Source organism: Adiantum capillus-veneris, chromosome 13 (genome assembly GCF_014529385.1).
Source record: "Adiantum capillus-veneris isolate H3 chromosome 13, ASM1452938v2, whole genome shotgun sequence".
NCBI lineage: Eukaryota > Viridiplantae > Streptophyta > Polypodiopsida > Polypodiales > Pteridaceae > Adiantum > Adiantum capillus-veneris.
The window spans coordinates 138,986,117-139,012,567 of NC_140943.1; the positions used below are offsets into that span (position 1 = coordinate 138,986,117).

Sequence of the window (26,451 nt, forward strand, 5' to 3'; positions counted from 1 at the left end):
CTTGAGCATCCTATGAGCCAACACCTTCTACCCGGTAAGGAAAGATATGGTAGCGCTTTTCGCACAAGTGAATGAACACTCTCTTTATGAGGGAAGGAATAAGCGACGGCTACGACCTGTGCTCGAGGATTCCAAGGATTGAAGTCCTAGTTTATTTGATGAGTGGGTTTTGCTCTAAGATCGAGCCAAGGATTGTCAGGTTGAGCGTCTTCTCTCTAAGAATCTTATGAAGGGAAGGTAATTTCCCAGGTTCATTGAAACTCTAACACAACTTAAGAATTATGTACACCTTTGGGTACATGGTTAACACACAAAGATGTAGACCTATGCCAAGGAATTGGACGGGAGTTTGTTATACTCTCTTGAGCGCCTTTTTGCGTGCAAGGATATTCTGACACGAGAATCTCTATTTGAGATGTGCTCGGTAGAAGGAATTTAAGTCTCTCTATGGAGAAGAGGTTTTTTTGATTGTCGTTGATCATTGAGTACGCTATGTGCTTTTACCATTACAGTAGCAACTTTTGGTTGCGGTATATGTTTCTCCATGAGCAGGTCAAGTAGCATTTACACGCTGCTGGAATAAATTCGGACTATTATGTTTATAAGAATATAATTCGCCAACCGTTTCAAAATGGTAAGAATTACATATAGGAGAACATCCCTGAGAATCAAAGAGGATTCGCTCTATTGTGAACCTGGTTTTAACGTACGTTCAAAAAATGCTATGGCTAGAATTTTATCTGCCTAAGATTTTGCGAGCAGTCCTAGATGCTTGCAAGGTGAAACGTTTCTTTGATGGCCTCCGTAAGGAAGAGACGCTAATGGGCGTTAGGAAAACACTGCTAGTGGTAATAACGCGCAGGAGGAAAAGATTGGAAGGAAGTGCCGCCGTGCACAAGGAATCTTCGGATTGGAACCGTCCGTCTACGTTGAGCGACGGAACAAGAACCTTCTTTAAGGTGATCGCAGACTCTGTTTAGAAAGAAAGACATCGAGATTAATACTCCTATGATTTGGGCATTCCCTATATGGGAGGACACAAGAGGTTTAATACCCTCCGGACTAACAGCGCAGGATTATGCGGAAGGACAAATACCTAGATTGATTTCTAGGAGGATTATTCTTCTCGGGATTGAGAAGGTGGAATTGAGTTAACAGAACCTTGGATGAGGAAACTTCCGATCTGTTGGAAAGACGCGAATGACGAGTTCTTACATGGCTCTTAAGTTTGATGATTGGTGAAGGATATCCTTGAGGTACTAGAGGAAGGACATGAACGGTTAAGGTAAGTATTGAATTATTGAATTTCTGTTTAATTTAAGTTTTAAGTTCTCTTTTGAGAAAGGACTAGCTTAACTCACCATTGAGCAAGATTTTGAATTTTTCTGGTTTCTCCCTGGCAGTTCAGTTGGATCTCTATAGTTGAGGACAACTGTTTATAAGTGAGAAGGATGTCGCTAAATTGGCTTTATCTGACAGAAAACTAATTCTAAATGAATTGTCAGATTTATAAGTGAGAGGGTTTTCTCGCTTGGAACACCAAGGAAAAATAATTCTAAATGAATTATTGGAATTTTGAGTGAGAGGGTTTTAGTGCGTCATTCAGAGTAATGACGGGAGCAATGTGAAAGGGAATATCTGCAAGGCCACCAGGAACGGGTACTTCTGATGCGTCACATTGGATGGGTGACAGGGAGCATCGGGAAGAAGTATCCGACCATCCGAGAACGGACATCTCTGATGCGTCATAGGATGGGTGACATAGAGCATCGCGAAGGAGATTGTACCGTAAGTTCGATAGGAAAGGACTAGGTGATGGCATTCTTGATGCGTCACAAGGTGGGTGACAGGTGCATCGGAAAGGGAATATCCAGAACCAAGGTTCTTGCCTTTGGATCTCACCTTCTAGACTCGGGGCATGGCATCTCTGCAACTCTTTTCCGACTTTGTTCCTAGAGTCCTCTTCTTGACAACTCTGCTTTCCCAGATCCGAAGTCCTTCCTTGGGAATCTCAATTTCCGGATCCCCAACTCGAGAGCCTACCACTCTCGGATCCGTGGATCTACGTCCCAAACTCAGGCACAAAACCCTTGGGCTGATCTGGCTCTAGTTCCTCCTAGCGCTTTTCTCCTGCAAAGCATAGTTACCCGGAACGGGAACGGGGAACGGAAGGGGACGGGAACGAGAACGGGAACGAGGAGCGGGGGGCAGAACGGGAACGGGGCCGGAACGGTCCACCTAAAGTAAGGCTTGAATTACCTCCATTCAGCTTAGTCCCTGATAAACTCCTAAACAATCCCAAAACTGCCCCCAAATCTGTCCCCTAACCTGCCCTCAAACTGCACCAAATATGTTCCCCTAACAGTCCCAAATCTGCCTCCAAAAGCCCACGTTTTTTCTCCCAAATGCGTAATTTTTCCTTTTCCGCTCTGCGTTTCGCCGTTCCGCCTATGTTCCACCTCGTTCCCCCCATTCCAGAACACCGTTCCAGTTACACCCCGTTCCGAAACGGTGTTCCGTTCCCATCTCCGTTTTGGGAACGGGACTCGTCGGGAACGCCGTTTTGGAACGTTTGGGCTGTGTTCCCCCCGTTCCCTGTTACACTGCTGCAAAGGCTCATGTGACATGCCTTCCTCTTCTCCTACTCCCTCACGAGGAGAAAGTTCACCTACAAACAAAACACCCAGAGATTATAACATGGAAATCGTTACCTTCAAAGTCTCAACGCTCGAAAACGCAATTCGGTTCTTGAAAAGCAATTCCCCAGAAGAGATCTCTACATAGAAAATCCTCTCTTCCAATCCTACACACAAAAGTGGTGTGTTCTCGGGTTCCTTCTTGTAAATCAGCCCCGTCTATGACGTTTATGGGCTGAAAACAGAGAAAAACAGCAGCTTGCCGAGATGGAAACACGTCACTTCTTTGCGAGGGAACTCGCTCATTGGGTCTTCGCGACATCTGGTACACTTGGGGCAGCCATGGACATCACCCGCAACGTCTTCTTTGCGGCTGAAATCTGCAGCAGCATCTGCTCCTTGTGAAAACTGGTCCTTCCTCTGGGAGAGGGCGTGTGATGCCTTTATAGCTCCCTGGCCTCGGCAAAGACAGCAGAGCACAAGCTGCTCGCGTAGAGATCGCGGACGGTTTTTTTTTGTTGCGCTGTTCTGCCAGAGAGAGAGAGAGAGAGAGAGAAAACGTTGGCTGATCTGTTGCCTTATTTATCAGATGGCTGCCCGCTTAAGTGGGCGGCTGGCGTATTTTAAAAATAGTATGAGTCTGTCCAAAAACTCAATAAAACCTTATAAGTTAAAAACAATGCTTTCACAGCACTTCCCAGGCGTCCCTGGATGCAATCACATGCACAGTTGCAATGCAGACATAGACTTCCTCGCAGAAAAGCATCTGCTTTCCCGAAAAACAACCCGCTTTCTCAAAAAGCATCCATTTTTTTCCTCAAAGTTTCCTCTGAACCCATCTTCATTCAAGTGCTTGCTTTTCCTTGTGCACAATTCTAACACAGTTCGGAACTTCCTCTTGACGAGGATTTGGAATAAGGAACGGAAGTTCCTTGGAATAGGGTTTTGTCCTAGGAATAGGAAGCCGAGGCTTTCGGGAACCATCTAGTCTTATTCTAGAACGAACGTGGTAATATGTTCGGTTCAAGTGATTGTATAGACTTCTCCTCAGTAATAAAGATACTATTACGGGGGAGGGAACAACCCATCTTCTGGTCCCTAGTACTGTGTCGATCCTCTCTCTCTCTCTCTCTCTCTCTCTCTCTCTCTCTCTATTTCTCTCTATATCATCTGGCTTCAGTAATAAGTGATAAATTCTATTTATCCGAGTCTATTTTATATTGCTATGCGCTCCCGTTTGTGATAGCTCCTCCTCTTTATACCAACTTGTATTCTTTGTTGATTACGAGTGATCAATTGAACATCAAAACTTGGAAGGAGATAGTGGACCAGGAGAAGCGGTTCACGACGGGGAAGAAGCCAAGCTTTAAAGCCTTGGCCGGTTCTTCCAATAGCAATAAGAAGCAGAAGGTAAGAAGAAAAGCAACAACGACAACAACAACAACAACAACAACAACAACAACAACAAGACGGATGTTGAAAAAAAAGCTTTGAAAGCTGAGCGACATTGCAATAATTGGTGAGATAAAGGCCATTATTGCGGAAGTGTCCAAATTGAGTTGGGGTCCGGGGAGGTCTCTGCTTCTTCGGCTGTATTAAAGACCCCAACCTGTGTTCATTTGGAGATGCTACCTTTAGAGACTTCTCCAAGAACGTCAGTGGTTGGGACAGCTCTTGCGGTTCGAGATTCTCGGAGTAGGATCCTAGATAGTGATGCTTCATGACAGGACACCTTCGAAGGATTTGTTATGGCTATATTTGATTGGCGACAAATCAAAGGTTCCTATTCACAGCGAGGGCACCATGGAGTTAATTCTAGACGGTAGAGGGGGTATGCACACCTCCAAGGTACTACATGCTCCAAAGTTGGGTTTCCATCTCATGTCGGTGCATGAAGTGTGCAAGTTAGGCATGGAGGTGGTCTTCATGGATGATGCATTGTCCATATGGGATCTAGACTTTGGCAAGGTGGTTAGAGGGGTATTGGTTTGGCCATTTGAATGTTGTTGATCTTCGTCATGCTTTTCATGATCAGATAATAGAAGGCTTACCGGATGTTGGAAGGAAGCAAGGATAATATACTTCGTGCATGCGTGGGAAGCAACGTAGAGAGGCTATACCAAAGCAGTCTACACGCTGAGCCAGTTTTGGAGCTAGTTCACACCAACCGATGTGGATCTATGTAGACTTCATCCTTAGGTGGAGCTCTTTATTTTGTGTCGCTGGTGGATGGCTTTAGCTGCTTTTCTTGGGTATATTTCCTCAAGCGCTCGTGGAGGAGTCCAACAAAGAGTTAAGACTATTTGTGCGAACAAGAGTACAGTTTTGTGCGGACCATGGCATCAGGCTAGAGTTTGTGAATGGTGGATCACTCTCATAGAATGGAGTTTTGGAGCAAAAGAATAGGATTGTGGTGGAGATGGTACAAACAATGCTCTAGCATAGAGATCTGCCTTAGACCTTATGGGCAAAGGCAGTTGCGACATTAGGTCATACTCTCAACAGGACCACAGGTCTCCTATGACTTCGCTTCCTCGAATGACTCCCCTTCCAATTACATTTCGTAACAACAAGACTATTGCACCACATGGCTTTTGTGCATTGCCAATGCTGACATTTTGGACATTTAACTGTTTGAGTGATTGTCTTAGATTTTTATTGATTATGTTGCAATTTTCTCAAGCATTTAGCAAGTTCCTGTATGGCATACAATCAAAACTATTCACCATTATTCTTTGTATCTTTCATCATGAACCAGAATCCATGGTTGTACTTCTGCAATTCAAATTGTGAATTTTTTGACACCTTATCTTTCTCATCTATTTCAATGATTGCAGACAGAAATATTTATTCAACTTTTCGAATACCAAACTCCTACAGTTTTACATGGCTAACAAGCTTCTCTTAATAGTGGTCTGCAGCTACTAAGATGTCAGCCCCTCAGAAAGGTATGCACTACTCGTTCTGTCAAAGAGTCATATTTGTATGCCTTCTTTCTGGTTTGATCAATTTGAAGAGCTAGTACGATGCGGTTTGATAAATCGAGGCTTTGGCTGTCAAACATAGTTGTCATACTCTTTCGGGCGACGGGAGATGTGCCAATTCTGAAACAAACTAAATTTAAGGTTTGAAATCTTTGGTCTCCATCATTTATTGTTACCTCTTGGATTTTGTCTGAAAGGATGCTTTTCGACTGTGTAGATTGATGCAACAGAGAAGTTTGCAAAAGTCATTGATTTTCTGCGAAGACAATTGCATCGGGATACAGTGGTTAGACCCCTATATCTGGTCTGAGTATTGTATTCAAATTATAGATTGTTTGTTCTACTTGTGCACCTCTCATTGATGTCACACTCACATGTAATGTTACAATCAAAAAACCAACAGTGTTTTAGGCCTGGTTTGCAAGAATGGGCCTAAGTTTTTCTCAGAAGGGGGCATGCAAATCAATTTCTTGAGACTGATGCATGAATTACTCGTCCACAGTTTTTTAGCAATATGAGAATGTAACATGCATCAATCTCACTTACACGAGTTTGACACACTAATTTTTCTTATCCACTTTTTAAAGCAATATGAGAATATAAGGCGAGTGGCTCTCCGCTTTTAGTTTGTTTTGCCCATGTATGTATATGGGGGGAGCAGTTCTACACCCTTTGCATGTGGGCTCTCTGCACAATCAGCCCTTTGCATGTGAGCTCTCTGTGGCAGTGAGCCTCCATCTGGCCATTGATTTGCCTTCTCTGTGCTGCCTAATCGTGAATTCCTCTACCCATTCGCTGCTTGCAGCCCCTCCTCAACAATGGCTGATGATAAACACATTTATACAGCAACCATGAAGTGAATACCTAAGAAAGGAGAAAATTGTAGGTTTTTCAGGTATAAGCAAGCATCCCCCTTGATTCCCCACTGCCAAAGTGTTGATGTGTCAATTTTTGGGCCCCTTTTGACCAACACTAGGTCATTTTTAGCTCATAGTTGACTCACAAAGACCTTTGATGTGAAAAAATCCAAACAAAGTCAGAAAAATCCCTAAATTTGTGGGATCACTCACATAAGTATAAAAACCATAGATATGCATCATTTTTCATCACTTTACCAGTTTGGGGTACTTTTTATGCAATTTTACTACCACGCACGTCAATTGCTATTTTTGGCAGTTTTTGTCTGCATCAAACTTTGTAGGCGAGATGAGTGTGCCACCATAAAACACTTGACATATGTACATTCTCAAACCAATTTAGGCATGTTATCAAGTGAGAAAACATACAACGGTACTCCATTTAGTGTACGTGTCACGGCACAGCATCCACCCCCGCTAAACCTACACATCCTCCAATATATGTCACAATTGTCTTTGTTAAGCATCAAAACTCATTGTCAGACACCATGTCTTCACTTTTATCGTCACTTTGCACATAGTTAGACATCATCTTCCTCATGTGGTTGTGCATGAAATGGATCAACATCCCCTCTTCTTTTGAATAATTTAATCCTTTTTCTTGCAATGGAAATTATCCATTCAATTCCTCTGGGGCTTGTCCAACCACATGCTACGTCATCAGTTTGTGACAATTTCAGAATCCTTCGGTACCTTAAGGTACACTCCCACATCCCCTCTTGGAGATGACGTCCTTGTCGATGCTGGTTAGCATAAAAGGTGGCCCGATATTGGGCGGTATTTCTTCTTTCCTTAGTGATCACGAGCATTTCCTAACGCAAGAAATCGGCCACAGAGTGCATCTTAACGCCTTTGAGTCAACGGCGATCGGTGGGTTTGGTTTAGAACCGTATATAAGCATGAATGGGCTATAACTGGTAATCGAGTGCTTAGCAAATTGAATCTGTGGAACATGATGTTCCCAATGCAATTGAAGACTGGAGACATATGCGCGAAGCATGTCCTCCATTGTCTGATTAGTGCGTCGGTTTGTCCATCGGTTTTAGGATAATCTGAGGATGACATGTACAAGCGGGTCTCCAACTTTTGAAAAACTGTTTGCCAGAAATTATCAATGAACTTGGGATCACGGACATTTATAATTTCCTCGGGCAAACTAGAAATCTTATATAAGTGCTCCATAAAGAGTTGAGCTAATTCATGACTCTTTACTGTGGTGCGAGTAGGAATAAAGTGCGTCATCTTCGTGAGTCAATCAACAATGACCCAAATGGCATCATGACCACGATTGGTCCGGGGCAATCGAACTACAAAAGCCATAGAGATTCTTGTTGGGAATTTGCAGAGGATGTAAGAGCCCTGTGCGCTTTTGACGTTCATCTTTGTTGAGCTCGCACATACTTCTCAACGAAGGCTTTATGTGAGGCCAATAGAAGTACCGACTTACTAAGGCCAAAGTACGGTGTATGCCAAGGTTCCCAGCGCTTGGAGTATCGTGACTCTCGAACAAAATTTTATTGCGGATATTCGCATCAACGAGCACACACACTTTGCCTTGCTTGAAAACCAATCCACCACGAATGGAATAATTTTCTGCTACCTCTCTCTACAGCCACCCGATTGGCGTCCAGACCGCCATTGCTTTCCGGGCTACATAATTCTTCTTGGACTTGTCGCCAAATCCCACCAAAGTGAGGATCCGTCTGGCAACACCCTTTGAGAGAAATACAGAAATCAATCAAGATTTTAGTGAACGAAAGAGCGTTCACCTCCGAGATCCTACTAAGGGCAATCCTCGTCGTCTTTTGCGGAAGTGGCTGGTGTGATGGCCATTCTTCTTTTAATCCTTGGCACAAGAAGCCTTGTCTTTGCAGTTGTGAAATGACTTTTAGGTCTTCCAAGGGCTTCAGTCCTTGAATTCCTGTGAGCAAGTGTCCAAAGCTTTCTTTCGCATCTTGAACAATTTCTTGTAGCATTCGATCTTGTCCACTTACACAAAGCAAGCGCGAAAGACCAATTGAAAATCTGACCAAGTCGTCGGCTGAGGGCATAAAGTTCCCCACCTTGTGTAGGCTTTGCCTTGGAGCATGATGTGTGTTTGACTGATGCGCTGGGCATTGGTAAAATGGTACAAATCAAAGTAGGCTGTCTATTTTGCCAACCAAGAGTCAAGGGCGGTCTCCTCGCACTCCTTCGGCTCCCATTGACGCGGTCGAGATTGAATAGAAAAGGCAAAGTGGTCATGGCCGCGGGTGAAAACTGAAGCGCATGGTGTGAATCTTCAAGAGTTGCTTCTGCATCAGCTCAGCTCCAACTGGTGTTGGAGCACAGCTACGAGAGAGGCATGGGAAGCGATGGGAAATGGAGAAGGAGATCTTGCGGGACGATGTCCGTGCATGAGTGTGGAGTCGGGAGGAGAAACTAGTGTTTCCTCTGTGGGTTGAAGCGTGCTAGTGGCGCCAATCTCGTGCGGAGAGGCATCGTGTGATGCCATGGCACGTAGAGAGTGATATATGGGAGTATATAGTAGAGGCTCGGTTGTGGAAAATGCCCAAGGCACTTAGGTAAATGAGAAAAATGATAGTAGATATAAAAGAAATTTTAAAAGAAAACGAGAGAGAGAGAGAGAGAGAGAGAGAGAGAGAGAGAGAGAGAGAGAGAGAGAGAGAGAGAGTTGTGTGCATGTGAGAGTTTGCTGTCAACAAAGTGATCACACTCTCATATACTGGCACCTATTTATAAATGAAATTCTTAACTGCCCTTGATGCTTAACCTCCTCAAGGGGAAGCTTCCTAGTAAACATTCTGCGGGGAGGCTTAACCGCCCTTGATGCTTAACCGTCTCATGAGGAAGCTTCCCAGGAAACATCCTATGGGGAGGCTTAACCGCCCTTGATGCTTAACCGCCTCAAGGGGAAGTGAAGCTTCCCAGGAACATCTTGCGGGGAAGCTATTCTCCCTTGGTGCTTAGCCGCTTCAAGGGGAAGCTTCAAGGAAATTTCCTGACTGTCACGTGCGCATTGCACTTACGCCACGTGGACAAGCTTATGCTACAGTCTAGAGTCAGGCTTAGTTTAGCTTAGGATCTAGTGTGGCACTTTGTGAGCCTCTAGCAGGACGTGCATGCCCAGGCAGGTCATAGTTGCATACCCTGTTTTGCACAATACAATCATTTCGGCATGTAGGCAAGTGAACAGTCACTTAAGCCATTCAATAATAAGTGATTTTTAGCATTAATTCTCAAGGGTCGATGGGCTCAGTTTGTGACTTGATGGAGCTATATAAGTGACTTGGGGGGCTCTCCTCCGAAGGTAAGAAGCAAAAGAAGCATAAGTTAGTTGTTACAGGCTTGGACACTCCAAGGGAGAAATCAATAGCAACACACAAACAGAAACTTCAAAATCACTGAACTTTGAGAGAGAGAGAGAGAGAGAGAGAGAGAGAGAGAGAGAGAGAGAGAGAGAGAGAGAGAGAGAGAGAGAGAGAGAGAGAGTCGACACGTCACGGCGGAATTCCGTGCCCAAAAGCATTGGCCCCAAAGACTGACGCCCCATTCGGTATTTCTTTATTATTGGTCACAACAAAGTACAACTCCCAAGGGTCCTCTGCTCTCAGACTTTGCGTTCAGATGCCCTGCAGAGTGAGCCCTTAGGGACTCTTATAAATAGTACAAGGGATGCCCAAAAGTAGAGCCCCAAAAGCATCAGGTTCAAAAGCACTTTCACCCAAAAGCATTTGATCCCAAAAGCTAGCGCTAAAGCTGCCACGTCATCAGCCCAGTGCAAATCGTGAACGTGGCACCAGCAGCACAAAATGCAGAAATCCATACGGCTTGCCATGTGAGCATGTCATTGCGATTTATGGAAATCTCTCCCAAGAGTCCAAGCTTCTATCTTTTAGGGTTTTGGGCCTCGCGGCCAGTGCTTCATAAGTTCTTGAAAGTTGGTCGTTTCGGTTTCTCTTGTCCAGACTCCACTCAGCCATTTCTCTTCCAGTTGGTCATGCCATGTCATCATTTTGTGACATTAGTAGTACCTTGCAGTACCTGCAGCACCTCAGTTCAGCCCATTAACCTCATCGCCAGCCTTGCCATCATCAGCACCTCAGCGCTTGTAGCCTCTTCAACCAACGTTTCTTAGCATGAAGCATCAACACCAACCAACGTTTTTAGCATGAAGCATCAGCACAATTCAGCCAGCAAATCTGTGTTTTCAGCATGAAGATTCCCGCCCCGTATCGCTACTAAGTTGCAAAAGTTAGCCTCTGAATCAGTAGCATTTTCAGTTTTCAGCCTTTAGCCTTGCAATACCAAGCATTTCTAGCAAGTACCCATCAGCATCCTAGCAATACCAAGTACCCATCAACATCTCATCATCTAGGATCATTGTAACAACATTGTGCAAGTCATTAAAGCAAGTACTTGCTCTGGTAACAAAGCAAGGGAGCCCTTGAAGGTGGTTGGGACGTGACATACCGTGTCATCTCTCTCTTCTCTTTCTCTCTCTCTCCTTCATTGTCTTCAGTTTAGTTTCTCTTTTCAAGTGAAGTAAAGTAACCTTGTGTTTGTGCGAAGTACTAGATCCGAGCTAAATTCTTAAACACTTTTGCTTGACACGTGACTATGGCACAGAAAGCATTCGGAAAAATCTCTCTTGACCCCTTATTCTCCTTGAATGGCTTTCAAAATAAACATACTCCAGAATGTAAAATCCCTCTTACCATGATGTACACGTGGAGGGTACTGCCATCATGTTGTAGGGTGGTAGCTCTTAAGGACACCCTCGTATGAACAGTAGCCGAGAGATAAGGTAAAACTTGAAAAACACACTCAACAACCATGTGACTTGCGTTAGTATCAACCTCCACACACGAGAATCTTTGTGCAAATTACAAAAAGACAAAAAAAGACTTACCATAGATTCTCACCATCGGCTTGCATGTGCCCCCCTTACTCTTTTCTCTTGCTAGTAGCGTCCCATACCACCCTATGCAAAAGAGTGGAGAGCCTGTCAAGCTAGGCCATCATGGCCTCATGAGCTCTAATGGTTTTCTGCACGTTGCCATGATGTATGTATGAGCAGAAAGAAGCTCTCATACCAATGTAGTCCCTTGCTGGATCTGACACAAGCCATACTCACACAAAGACAAGCATAGAGAGCAGACATCAGACTCACCTCCTAGCCATAAAGCCGACATAGGCTCACCCCTGAGCTTGGGAGCCTGCAGCTAACAGGCTAGCCTCTACTGCAAGGGTTGGTGTCCCATACCACCAAGCTCACAACAAGTGGGTGTGTGGGTAGAGCTGCTAAGGGCCTAGAGTCTAAGTGTGGTGATCACACAGATGGCTCACAAATGAGACCTCAGTCCTATTTATAGGACTTCTCAGCTCCCTTCTTAACCTCCCTTCAACTAAGGGTGCATTCACAATGGCTGGACATAGCTCAGGCGCCCATCCTGATGTCTGGGGACGTAACACTTTGCCCTTGCAATGCTCTGGACTTTTTGGGTAGCTTACAAGCATGCTGATATTTGCTGTACAACAGCGTTTTTAGCCCCTCACTGGTGTGGTTTTGGGTAGACAGCAGGCTGAAAGTTAGTGCTTTGGTGTTGGCTACATTCTGACAAGACACCATCCGTTAGTGGTCCGTGTAGTCTATCGGTGGCTGCCAGAGCATCCGATACCCTTTGTGTCAGCTTGATATTGCATTTGGGCGTATGATCCTTGGGGACCTTCATTTATTCTAGGTTGCACACAAGTCGTGAGGTCCTTGGCATAGCTTCATGAGAATTTGTTTAGTGTAGATCAACTGACTATGATATTTTGCATGTCAGAGAGGAGGTTTGGTCTCATGTTTAGCGTGTGGTTATAGAGGTTACATGCCCCTTTCACTCTGCAGGAGATGTGTGATGTAGTGGTTGGTCTAGATGGTGCATCTTGTCCTGGATAGGATGGGTGGACTCCACAGTTTTTATTGCACTTTTGGGATGTACTCAGTCCCATTGTGCTTTTTGGCTTACAACACATATTTGACACAAGAGCAGCATAACCACGAAACGTTTCAAGGCCGAAACGTATCACCCTGAAACGCGGCGTTTCACCACGAAATGTTTCGGTCCAAAATGAAAGCACAGTGAAACTTGAGACCGAAACGTGCGTTTAGCGACTGCGAAACTAAAACTATGGTAACTTGCTGTTAATGAAACGGCTTGTGTTTCACTTGGTGAGCGAAACGTTTCAAGGCCCGAAACGTTTCGCCTGTCCTTACCTGCCGAAACGCGTTTCATGGTGATGCTGCACAAGAGAGATACCTGCCACTATGTGTTCGGGACTCATCTCTCTTATACCGAAAGACGGAGATGCATTGTCCTTCAGACAATGCAGACGGATCACTCTCATGTATTCCGTGTATATGATCTTTTCTCGCATGATTAGTATGCATTTTAGATTAATCATGCCTGATCCCATCCATACTTCTCAGACAGGTTTCATGTAGGATCGATGCAATTTGGACATCTTTACATTCTATGAGGCAGTTGAGTTGGCTCGCTAGTCAGGATAGGCAATAGCTATCATGCTTCTTGATTTTGTGAATGCTTATGATATAGTAGATTGGAGTCTCTTGGAGGGCACTATACAGAGGATGGGTTTTTCCTTACAGTGGATGAGAGGTGTGGGTGCATTATACCATATTGCTTCCAGTTCTATCACAATTAGAGGCCACATTGGACAAAGTTTTCTTGTCTCGTTTTGTTCGACAAGGATGTCCCCTTGCAGATTTCTTCTTTCTGTTTTTGTGGAGGCCTTGTCTCTCTTCTTGCGCTGCAGGACGCCACGATGGAGGTCTTGCTATGCCTTTCGATGGATTGCCAGATTTGTTGGATCAAGAGTATGCCACTATGCTCTTTGTACGCTATGACACACTTTTGGAAAGTCTACGGGATGCTCTTGCTACCTTTTGCTTGGCCATTGGTGCTCTCATGAACTGGCAAAGGTCTTTTGCTTTTCTTGTAGGAGTTGATGATGATTGTCAATGGGGTGTGCAAGATAATTTCACTTGGCTACCGAGAGGATAGACTTGCAGATATTTCGGTTTCCATGTTGGCATTGATGTGTCAATTGAGCCAGTTTTACAGTTGAAAATTGTGCCAATAGTCTTCCTTGCTTGTTTAGTATGCCAAAAGGTCAAGTTTGACAGGCATAAGGCACCAAGTCTTTTGCAACCTTTACCTATAGCTAGTCGACCTTGGGAAACTATAGCAATGGATTTTATTTTTGACCTTCCCAAGACTCAAGAGTGGTCAAGAGTAGTCACGATGGCATGTGGACAGTCATCGACAGCTTTAGCAAACATGTTCATTTTGTTTAGGTCAAGAAGAAGGTTAAGCCAGATCATTTTGCTAAACTGTTTGTCTCACATAGATTTCAACTACATGACATGCCTCAGTCTATAGTTTCAAATAGAGATCTCTGTTTTACTAGTTTGTTTTGGAGGGCAATTTGGGAGAATATTGGTACTCGATTACAATTCTCGTCCTCTTTCCACCCACAGACAGATGGGCAATCGAAGATAGCAAATTCATTGGTTTTGGACTTATTGAAGTCTTGTATCTCTGATTAGAAAGCTCAGTGGGAGAAGTATATGCCCTTGGTGGAGTTTGCTTACAACAACACAGTACATACGTCTACAGGGAAGGCGCCATTTGAGATCATCGACGGTGCTAAGAAGTTTCCACCTATTATAAGCACTAAGGATAAGATTTTTGAAACGGATCATTATGTTCAGGATCTGGACACTGTTTTTGCAAAGGTGCGCCAAGGCTCTTGAGAAGTCTCAAGCACTGCATAAGAAGGCAGCGGACAAGCATCGACGTGACTTGCAGTTGAAGGAACATGACTGGGTGCTTCTACGGTTTGAGTATGCGACTATGGAAACGAAAGGGTAAGGAGCGAGTTTTTCCAAAGTTGAGTATGCAATACCATGTCCCTTTCGAGATTCAGGGAAAGATAAATGATGTATCCTTCAGACTGAAGTTAACAGATACTTGGAAGATTCACAATGCATCTCATGTGAATCTATTGAGGCCTTTCAAAGGTGAGGTACCGGTGGAGAGGGAGCGAGAGGAGCAACCCGAGGTGGAAGAGATAGAGAAGATTCTCATTCCAGAACAAATACTGGCTCACAAGGAAAGGAAAATGAAAGGTAAGGTGATATGCCAATATTTAGTCAAGTTTAAGGACTATGGGTCATTGGGTGCAAAATGGACGGAGGAGGAGGAGCTAGCAGATACTCCTTGGATTTTAGAGCTTTACCTTGAGGCTTTTGGTCTAGCTTCGACTATTCCAAGAGTTACCAATGATGAGCGAGTTGAATGTGGTGCGGTGCAGACTGCACAAGAGGAGTTACTCCACTCCTTTGTCACAGATTACCCATATAAATTAAAGTCACTAATTTCTTTTGAGGTTTCAAACTTTCAGGGGTATTGACGGGTTGACAATATGACTTTATGAAAAGAAGTACTTTGAAATGGGAATTCCTCAAATGGATTTTTTATATGTGCTCTCTCATGTGTGTTGTGTTTAAGTGCATATTTTTGAAAGAAGAAATGATTGTAACATTTTGGTCTTGCTCACGTGAGACGTGATGTGGATATGATAATAACAAGATTTAGTCAATTCGGACATCCGCTGGAGATCGGTGAGATCGGGATGTGATGTTATGGTGATCGTGATTCTCATCTAAGATCTCGACGTGGATAGTGATGTGAATATCATGTGAATGTTCAGTGACTGTAGTCTTCGTGCAAGTATTGGATATGTGTTGTCTAGTGCATCGGTACAATGTCTACTGAATTGGTTTGTGGCTTATGTTGGTTTTGCAAGCATAAATTCTTTCAAGAGGGGGGTATGTCACAAAGTGATGACGTGGCATGAACTAAAGGACGGACTCTGGACAAAGAGGGGTCAGAGCTCTACTGAAAGATGTAGAAGATGTTATATGAACTTGCAGAATGAATCCGAGAGGCCAAAAATGGAAGGACATCCACTTTATAAGTGGTGCCAACTTATGGTGTCCTTTCTGATGGGGCCCAAGGGACAAAAAGGCGTGGAAGGGCTGACGACGTGGCAAGTGTACGGACGCTCGAGATTTTTGCTGATGACGTGGTAGGTTGTACGGACTTTCACGATTTGTGCTACTGACGTGGCACTTACACGGATTTCCGCAAATCGCATTGGCTTCCCCTAGCGCTAGCTTTTGGGCCAAGATGCTTTTAGACTTGAAGCTTTTCATATGTACTGCTTTTGGAAGGCCTTGGGCCTATAAATTGAGTGCTAGGGCCTCGGTCTCGGACATATAAGCTTGGGAGCACCGCTGACACGAGGACCATCATACGTCGTACTTTGTGAAGCACTAACAATAAAGAAATATTGAAAGGGGCGCCAATGTTTGGGGCCAGTCTCTTTGGGCTCGGAACTACATTGTGCCATGTCGTCTCTCTTAGTTCTGTTCAGTTCTTTCAGTTTGCTCACGTGTGTTGTGATAGATTCCCCGCTTGGAGAGTCCAAGTCTGTCACACAACAGGCCACTCTTTTGAGGGCATCTGGATGCAGAGTCTTGGAGAGAGTCAGTTCGTTGCTGTGTTTGTCACACAATAGGCCACTCTTTTGAGGGCATCGGGATACAGAGTCTCGGAGAGAGTCGGTTCCTTGGGAGTTGTACCTTCATGAATCAATGAAAAAAGAAAAATATGAAAGGGGTGCGAGTCTTTAGGAGGCCAATACGTCTTGGCTCGGAACTCCGCCACGCTGTGTCGTCTTCTCTCTTTTCCTTATATAAGTCGTTTTGTAGTACTAAAGTGTGAAGTTGGTAGTTATCTCTATGCTTCCGTCCGATCACTCGCCGGAAGTGATTACAGGTAGTTCCATGGATTTTGCAATTTCCGGGGTCACACGTTTTTTAAGGCTTGCCGATAGGTCCAATCTTCATACTTACTTCTTTATGCTATAGACCGGCACTCTACACATTATTCTAGATGCAAGTCATCAGTTGGACTTCTACAGCAGGATAAAGTTTTTACTACAATCTACAACATTACTCTTTGGACCATGTGGAAGGCTTGTTGTGCTCACATTCTCAGAATCTTCCCCTACATCCACCACCATTTGGATTGAGCTGCTGCATACTCTTTGTAGTCAGTGGGATACTTTAGCGAACTCCTCCACGGCAGCGGAGCAACGTAGATGCTCCTTTCTTCACACATGAGTGAGATCTTCAGTTCTTTTTAGTTGGGACCACATCACATGGCATCATGCACCTCTCCTATGGTTCATTTTGCATTCATCATATAGGCCACCTTGATGTTCACATAGCCCTCACATTGTTATCCCGCTTTTGTACTTCCGCTGGGTGATAGGCCATTGAGCATCTCTAGAGGTCTCTTTTGTACACAGAATACAGCCTTCTTTCCTTTGTCGGAGAGAGAGAGAGAGAGAGAGAGAGAGAGAGAGAGAGAGAGAGAGAGAGAGAGAGAGAGAGAGAGAGAGAGAGAGCGCAGCTGGACAGAGGAAAGAGCATGAGGATCAGCAATCAATGGCAGTTTAGGAGCAGCTTGAGTTGCTGCTGGTTAGGCCAATTCGACAGACATTGGATCTCTTGGAGATTCAGTCGCAGGTGCCTCTTACAGTAGGCACTATAGAGGGGTAGCAGGAGTCTTCTTAGTTTGCTGAGGAGTTTGCGGTTGGCCCATGGAGATCTCCTGATGTCTCTTTGAGGAGTGGGCCACTATGTGTCCACAGGTTTTTCTTGCAGTTGTTAGGAACACATCACATTCTCCTCTGTCAAAAGAGAGCTTCCATGATCAGATTCACCTTTTGGATGAGCTAGGCTGTTTACGATACCATACAAGAGCAGACAATGGTTGAGGCCAACGACTTTATGGATATCAAACAGATCGTTGAGAGTCAGTTTAGTTGGCCTTTAGGGAAGTTGGTTTGGTCAAAGAGATGTACATCTTGGTACCTGCCCTTGGCTTTTGAGGTGGATAACAAGTGGGTTCCCCCTGCCTCTCATACAGTATGGTTGTGCAATAGGTCTTCAGATACACAGATTTCGACATTGTGCCGTAGGTGGACAAAGATTTGGGCATATTCGTGTAGACTTGATCACAATCCATATAGCTGCATTTCACCACCTGATTAGGATGGTTTGGTTTTCCCCCACGATCTCATTGTATGTCTTTCAAGGTTTTTCTGATTTTCTTGTATATGGACCTATGGTTGATTTTATTTAATGCAAAGGGTTAAAACCCCACTTTTATTGCACGTGTGCGCGCGCACACACGGAGAGAGAGAGAGAGAGAGAGAGAGAGAGAGAGAGAGAGAGAGAGAGAGAGAGAGAGAGAGAGAGAGAGAGAGAGAGAGAGAGAGAGAGATTTATTTTTTGTTTGATGACAGTTTGTTTATATCAACAGCGCTTTCTCGCCCAGCCCTGATGAAACCGTTTTGGACCTATTTGTGGTATATACACAAACTATTCAATTCATATGTTACAATGCAAGTTCAAAGATGTTAAGTACTTGATATTTTTGCACATCCAGAATTTTGGCATCGATGGAAAGCTGGTGGTGAACTACGCATCCAACATGGCCTGGGGTTGAGGGCTACTTCACAAAAACTACCCGGAAGCATACATACAAGTTCTTTTCACCCTTCAATGGATGGATATTCAATGATTGTGAGGTGAAAATTTTCCCATATGATCTAGTCTGTGCGTGTTCACTGCTTTGTTGTCAAAATGGAATGCAGCTGTTGTATAGCAGCCAGATGGCCGGTGCGCATTCAAAAAGAAATTTGTACAGGGTTCATAACTTCTAGGTACTTGTAGTGAAATGCTTGACAAAAATCTGTGTGACTGGCTGCAAGGAACATGAATGCAGAAAACCGTATTTGGCAATCAAGCAGCAGATATAATACTTCAACTTGTATTCTGATGTTCAGTGTTTTTATTGAGGCAGTTCCTGTGTTGTCAAGCAAGCATCAGAATCCTGTTTGCTTTAAGAGCGGCAACTAAATTTCTGACCAAGGCAGCAACAGGGGTACATACATGCCAAAATTTGAATTGACACCAGTCTTAAAAAACAATGTTTAGAGTAAGGTGTGCAAATGTGTTGCCTTGAAATGACAAGTTGGGGTGGTCACATGAGGCTTAGTTATCAGTTATTTGAACTGATAAATAAGCCTCACACACACAAAAAAAAAGAGCATTAAATGAAATACTATGCCTACCCTTCGTAACTATGCATGCTTTGGCATAGTTGTGAAGATCAAAGCATAGTTTGGAGGTTGAATGAATAACTAAGCCTTGCGTGACCATGCAACATGCTTAGTTATTATTTAATGCTTTATTTGGGCATAGTTGGCATAGTTATAAATGATAACTATGCTTTGCGTGACCACCACCTTATTAGATTGTGGATTGTGACATGGTAGAGGTAGAGTCTTGTATTAAGTGAAATGTCTATAGAAGCTAGATAGCAAAGCTATATTACGCAGGAATTATATGCGAAGGCAAATCCCAAAACATATCAACATCTCGAAGTTCATCAATCTCATCATGAATTAATTTCTTCAGCGTTTTGGTGACATCATTTTCACAAGAAATTCTGCATCTGTGTTGCAAGGCTTTTAGAGATGCTCTTAAGACGTGCTCTCCTTAATGAAGTTGAATGTAATATTTGATCCTGTCCTTCAAAACAATAACCTTCTAGATGATTGAATGCATTTGGTTGAATCAATATGCTTTGTGCTGCAACAACAAATCAAAAAATCATTTCCTTTCTAGTTGTTCGAATTAGTTAAAAATATGAGCAATTTTATATGCTCATACCCTGTCCAATTCCAACTTCAATAAAAACCATTTTAGTTTCTTAGAATGAATTCTTTCTAGGTTATGAGCTTAAGAGTAGACTTGAAGAGTTTCATTAGTTAAGATTAGAAGCCATGAAAAGAACAGGTGCACGACAATCTCTCTTTCGTGGTGGGCCCCACAACAGGGACAATTTCTCTTTCGCCCCATGTTGCAGGCTATATTCCTTTGTGCAGAATGAGCCAAAATAAAATTTGAAACATTAGGCTCCATTATATGGGACTCCACTACCATAAAAGCATAAGTTGCTTCATTTTCTGTCTAGGTTGACTTGATTTGGATGGTAATGTCAAGTGGGTATTGAGGAGGGAGTGAGCTCAAGGGTAAAGCTCGCCTTCCTAAACTGCGGGTGAAGCTCATAAGGTTGTAGCTGCCATTTGGGTACAATCTCAATCAACTGTTTCCATCTATGCTCTCTGCTTGTAAAGTGCCAATAAAGGCTTGATGTAGTGTTTGGGTTATTCCAATATCGAGTTATTTGCATTAGAAAACCCATTAAATGTTGAAGTTCATGATTACTATAGATCCTAGTTTCATAAAATATCTTATCAAATTAGTGTTTACACATTAAGAGAAAGTCCTTGTATAAAATATATGTATAGCTCAATGGCGCTACAAAAAGTAAATGCCATACATAATGTAAGGAAACCACTAAATGCACTAAGAAAAGTCAGGAACTAAGGTATGCTTAAAAAAGAGAGAAAAGATCAGGAAAAAAAAGAGAAAAAAAGGAGAGTAGGAAAGTATTGTTTTCTAGTGGTTTGTTGAGAGTAGGACACAGTTTTTCAACTCTTCAATTTCCAAATCACTTTTGACCTTTACATTTTTATGTGAAATGTTGCTCTATAATCGACCTAGTTTTTTTGAAATTTCAATCTGCAAATCAACATCCTAAATTCCTCACATGTTTTCCAAGGACTTTAATTTTTTAAAAGTGGTAGGCTTTTTGATATTCACAATGGTATTCCTAATGGCTTCAAAAAAATTAAAGGTGCTCTTAATTCAAAGATTCCACTCAAAAACAAGAAAAATGATGCGTTAATTTATAGCACGTAACGACAGACAATGACAAAGCACATAGATTTGCAACAATATCACCTAAGAAAGATTAATACAACATTGAGAGAGAGAGAGAGAGAGAGAGAGAGAGAGAGAGAGAGAGAGAGAACTTAGAAGAAAACGCTAAAGGAAAAATAAAAGAGCAGAGAAACACCTATTTATATGGATACGAAAGGTCTTTTGACTTTCCATCTTCATTTGTCTTTTGACTTTCCACCTTCATTCGTCTTTTGACTTTCCATCTTCATCTGTCTTTTCATTTCTTAAACTCACCCTTCACTTATGCACTTAGTATGTTTTGAAAGAATTTTTATTTTTCTGAGATTGGGGAGACCTAATTATAGAACCTCAAAACATTGTATCGTTTTATCTATTTTGCTCTATATGCCAATCATCGTGGATATGTTTCTTTGGAAGTCTACCTTGTGATTTCAAGAAGAATGCTTTGAAAGAACACTTCTTATTATCAGGCCTCACTATTGCATCTCAGTGAACGATTAGCCTCGCTATGGCAAAGAAAGAGAACTCCTAACTATTAACAACATGTGGATCTTTCTTAAAATCTCGTACTTTAATAGATTGTCAAGATAGTATGAGTCATGAATTTGACTATTCATCTCTCCTTAAGAATATCAACAAGCTTTTCCTCATTAACAATATCCTTAATATACCTCTAGAAACAATTATTAATCATCCTCTTAATCTGGATTTGTTAGACTCCCATGAGAAAAAATCCCTTGCCACTCTCACTTGTTCTACAATGGTAAAGTTTGAAAATTTTCAAACTCTTTTCAAAAGCAGTACCTCTTCTAGCACCTAGGCAAGTATAATTAGATGCTAGTATGTCGGTAAGATTCTGGAACAATTTTATCAGGCTTAAAATAGATAGTAGGACTTTTCGCATTAATTAGTGTGTCCTTTTTACTATCCCTACCTTAGCTTTACTTATAGCATCTCTAATGAAGCAATATTTGATTTCTATTGATCTTCCTTTTGAGCTTCAAGTATTAACTTTATACATGTTAATAAAATAAGTGTGCAATGAAAGCCCTATTTGCTTGCACCCTGACTCCACCTTCCAAAAGCACCTATAGCACACGCCTTCAAGAGGTACTCTTAAAGTCCCTCCACGTACGTGCACATGCTCACACACACATATGCACAGACAAGCACATACAATTATGCCTTCACACCATGAGTGGCCTATTTTCCTTTGAAAGTAAGGCACATTGTGATTCCTTATTCCTATTTTCATGACCATTTGTTAGCAATAGTTATAGGCTCATTGCTTTACACACCAATGACACCACTCCTCTTGAAATTGAATAAATTTACAATCTTGAATATAATTGAAAGAATGCACAAGCTGAGGAAAGAAAAGGAACCATAAAAAAGGCTTACACATACTCCTAGAATCATATCTTCAACCACCAATGTAAAGAAGCCAAGACAATCTAGAGTTTTAAAGTATTATGGTGACACATGTGCTCTAGAATATAGCAACTAACAACTCTAACTTCTTGGAATAATGTGTTGCCTTATGTCTCAAACTACCGCACTCTCTGTGTGTGTGTGTGTGTGTGTGTGTGTGTGTGTGTGTGTGTGTGTGTGTGTGTGTGTGTGTGTGTGCGCGCGCGCGCGCACATGTTGTGAAAACAAAAGTGGATTGTGAGTTGGCTTCAAATACTTGCTTAGTTTGTAAGTTGATGAAAGAGAGCTAATGGGATATGAGAAAGGCATGTTAAACTGATCATTTAATATGGGGAAGTACTAGGGGAGCAAAAGCTAGAATATTGGTTACACTGGCAGACCGGCCACAATAGGGATCTAAAGGAGGGAAAATAGGGATCAACAGGGGGGACCGTTTGCAAAAGAGCAATGTGAAACAATGGGCTTCAAAGACCCTAAGGTTCAGCCCATTAAGACTTCCAAAACGCTAAGGTTCAAAATTCAAAGGTTGTGTCCAATGGTCCAACATTGGATGCTTGTGGGAAGACTCAAAAGTCTTCCCACATCCCTATCTTGATGGGGGCGAGCCCTTTTAGTAGGGGATGAGAGAGAAAGACACACACACACACACACACACACACACACACACACACACACACACACACACACTTGCAAGCCCTTTACACAAAGGGAATAGGGGACACATGTCAACTTCCTAGCCTAGTTGCCCCCAAAGTGCATTCAAATCCTATTGGATGGCCATAGAGGTGGACCAATGACAATTAGGCTAGAGTACTTTTAGTTTAATTCATTTAAAAACAATTGATAAAAGAACCAATAGAAATTAACCTCTCTAGAAGACTATTGGACAGTCTCCCAAGCGGTCCAATGAGCTTTCAGCGTCCCAATGGCTTGCCTGATTCCTATTGGCCAGAAGACTAAGGGGTCCAATGAGAGATTAATTGATTTATTTAATTAACTAAAGCTCTCACAAAAGGGGAAAGGGGGACACATGTCAGAAGGCTAGCCATTATGCTTCTAATTTCTTATTGGCTAAGCCTGGCATGAGCCAATGGGGTGCCAACATGAGTAAAATGCATGAGGGGTCGACCAAGAGAGAGAGGGGGATGATTTTGGCAAGGCATTAACACACACACACTCACACAATCTCATGTGTGAAGCAAAGAAAACTCTCTTTCCTTCCCAAGCTTTAATGGAAAGCTCATCATCTACTCCAAGCTTGTGATAAGGGAGGCCTACACCAACAACTGTTGGCTTTGTGATGCAAATCCAACCAAGAGCCAAGCTTCAATGCATGCTCATCTCCTCTACCATGCTAATTACTAAGCTATGCTAAGCTTTTATGAGTGATTTTGTGAGGAGATATTCTTTCTTGTACGAATACTCTGTCTTCCTCTCAATCTACTCTCATACCCCGCTAGCTCTCACCATCTTCGAAGGTGTGTGAGGTCTTGGGTCTGAGGCCGTGAGGGAATTGATGGTGTTTATAAGTGTGTGCATGGTGCTTGAAGCTTCCATCTTCATTGCACCACCAAGTTATTGAAGGAACACAAAGTATTGTATTGTAAAATGTCTCCTTTGATGAGGGAAACCTATAATACAAAGCCTTTCGGAGGGGGGACCGGCTCCATGTATATCCGGTCCTCAACTGTTGTTAATAGCTTAATTTCTCTCTCTCTTTTGAAGTATTGTTCATGCCTATCTAACTAGGTGTTATGCTTTTTGTTCATGCCTATCTAACTAGGTGTTATGTTTTTTGTTGTTCATGCCTATCTAACTAAGTATTGTTCTTTTTGTTTGTATAGAGGGAAGCAACCTGGATTGCTTCAACGTTTGCCAATCCCTAATTCAACATGGGAGAGAATATCCATGGATTTTATCTTTGGATTGCCTAAGTCTATCCATGGGAATACGGGAATATGGACGATAGTAGACGGGTTCAACAAACAAGCTCATTTTATACCTATCAAAAAGACTATGAAAGCCCATCAAATGGGACCCTCTTTATATCACAAATGTTCAAGTACCATGGCTTGCCGATGTCCATAGTGTCGGATAGAGATCCTAGGATGACCAATTATTTCTTGAAGGGTCTCTTTGAGAATTTAGGGACAAGACTAAACTTTTCTTCGGCCTATCACCCGCAAACGGATGGCTAAAGTGAAAGAGCTAACCTAACAATTTTTGATCCACTAAAAGCCTATGTAACGAAAGTACATCAAAGCTCCCAATGGGAGAAGTACTTACCCTTAGTGGAGCATGCCTACACTAATACTGTACATACCTCCATGGGAAAAGCACCTTTTGCGGTAATTGAGGAAAGATCTAAAAGTCCCCTGCTACTTAAGGTACACTGGAAGATCTTCCCTGCAGATGAGTATAGCCAAGACCTACAAGAATCTTTCCAAAAGATTAACGATGCTATCTCTATCTCACAGCAAAGGCAAAAGGCTGCTGCTGATAAGCACAAAAGAGCCCGAGCCTTTAAAGAAAATGATTGGGTCTTGCTTAAATTTCCCAAGGCTTGATTAAGGCACAAGACGGGCAAGAATCCTATGAGACACCAAAATTACTATGCTAAATTAGCAAAAAGGTACTATTGGACCTTCAAGATTCTTAGACCAATCAATGAGATGGCCTATCAACTTAAGTTTCCCAGTCATTGGCTCATACAAAATGCTTTTCATGTGAGCCTACTAAAGCCTTACAAAGGAGAGCCACTTCAAGAACCAACTATTGAAGACCTACCGGAGATTGAGGACCAAGAAGAGGTGTTGCAGCCCGAGTCCATCCTCCGACATGAAGACAAGGTATTAAGAGGTGGTAAGATTATCCGATGGTATCTTATTAAGTTTAAGAACTATCCTTTTGAAGATGCTAGATGGATGCAAGGCATACAATTAAATGATAACTTAAACCTTGTCAATACTTACAATGCTTCCCTAGAGTAAGCAAATGTACAAATGTTTTAAAATGAACAAAGTTTTTGTCTTATAAGACTCTCTTTTTCTTTATTGTGCACAAATGTTAAGTAATATGCATACTTAGAATCAAGTTTGTGAAGATGACGTCTTCCAAACACTAAGTAGAGCTTGTCATTCTACTATGGAAGATTGATAGGACCAATGCGCAAACATGTTTGTGGCAACTTAGGCTCTCAAGCGCCAAATGGATTAGTCATCCATTCTGGAACGATGTCGTAGGGTAAGATATGGATCCTCTACCCGCCAAGAAAAGGACTAATGAATAGACTTTATCTTCTCTACCCCATAGTCGAGGACGACTATGATTTCAAGAGAGAGGTAATGTCATAATAACTAATATCTAATTTTTCTAAATGATTTTCTCATGTTAAAGTGATCATTTAATATGGTGAAGCACCAGGGGAGAAAAAGATAGAATATTGGTTAAGCTGGCAGACCGGCCACAGTAGGGATCCAAAGGAGGACTGATCATTTAATATGGGGAAGCACCATGGGAGAAAAAGCTAGAATATTGGTTGAGCTGGCAGACGACCACTGTAGGGATTCAAAGGAGGGAAAATAGGGATCCACAAGGGAGGGCCATCTGCAAAGAGCAATGTGCAAACAATGGGCTTCAAAGACCCTAAGGTTCAACCGATTAAGACTTCCAAATTGCTAAGGTTCCAAATTCCAAGGTTGTGTCCAATGGTCCAACCCTAGGTAAAATTGGATGCTTGTGCCTCAAAAGTCTTCCCACATTCCTATCTTGATGGGGGCAAGCCCTTTTAGTAGGGGATGAGAGAGAAACACACACACACACACACACTCTTGCAAGCCCTTTACACAAAGGGAATAGGGGACACATGTCAACTCCCTAGCCCAGTTCCCCCAAGGTGCATTCAAATCCTATTGGATGGCCATAGAGGTGGACCAATGACAATTAGGCTAGAGTACTTTTAGTTTAATTCATTTAAAATCACTTGATAAAATAACCAATAGAAATTAAACTCTCTAGAAGACTATTGGACAGTCTCCCAAGGGGTCCAATGAGCTTTTAGCAACCCAATGGCTTGCCTGATTCGTATTGGCCAAAAGACTAAGGGGTCCAATGCAAGATTAATTGATTTGATTAATTAACTAGAGCTCTCACAAAAGGGAAAAGGGGGACACATGTCAGAAGGCTAGCCAATATGCTTCTAATTTCTTATTGGCTAAGCCTGGCATGAGCCAATGGGGTGCCAGCATGAGTAAAATGCATGAGGGGTCGACCAAGAGAGAGAGAGGGGGCTGATTTCTGCAAGGCATTAACACACACACACACACACACTCATGCAATCTCATGTGTGAAGCAAAGAAGATTCTCTCTCCTTGTCAAGCTTTAATGGAAAGCTCATCATCTACTCCAAGCTTGTGAGAAGGGAGGCCTACACCAACAACTCTTGGATTTGTGATGCAAATCCAGCCAAGAGCCGAACTCAATGCATGCTCATCTCCTCTACC

The 26,451-nt window shown here is 42.7% G+C and overlaps 1 protein-coding gene across 7 annotated transcripts in view; it reads left to right on the plus strand.

Moving 5' to 3' along the window:
* LOC147444949 (ubiquitin-like protein ATG12) overlaps positions 1 to 18,563 on the plus strand; it is a 53,533-nt gene extending 34,970 nt beyond the window's left edge. For 2 of the 7 annotated variants that reach the window (XM_086527455.1, XM_086527456.1), the window contains 5 exons: positions 5,474 to 5,584; positions 5,703 to 5,761; positions 5,838 to 5,924; positions 17,989 to 18,051; positions 18,132 to 18,563. In XM_086527455.1, the coding sequence (XP_086383581.1) occupies positions 5,566 to 5,584; positions 5,703 to 5,761; positions 5,838 to 5,924; positions 17,989 to 18,051; positions 18,132 to 18,191 (288 nt within the window). In that variant the 5' untranslated portion in view covers positions 5,474 to 5,565 and the 3' untranslated portion in view covers positions 18,192 to 18,563. The remainder of the gene's footprint in view (positions 1 to 5,473; positions 5,585 to 5,702; positions 5,762 to 5,837; positions 5,925 to 17,988; positions 18,052 to 18,131) is intronic. The other 5 variants (XM_086527457.1, XM_086527459.1, XM_086527458.1 and 2 more) reach the window with 3 other exon arrangements.
* Positions 18,564 to 26,451: the final 7,888 nt, after the last annotated feature.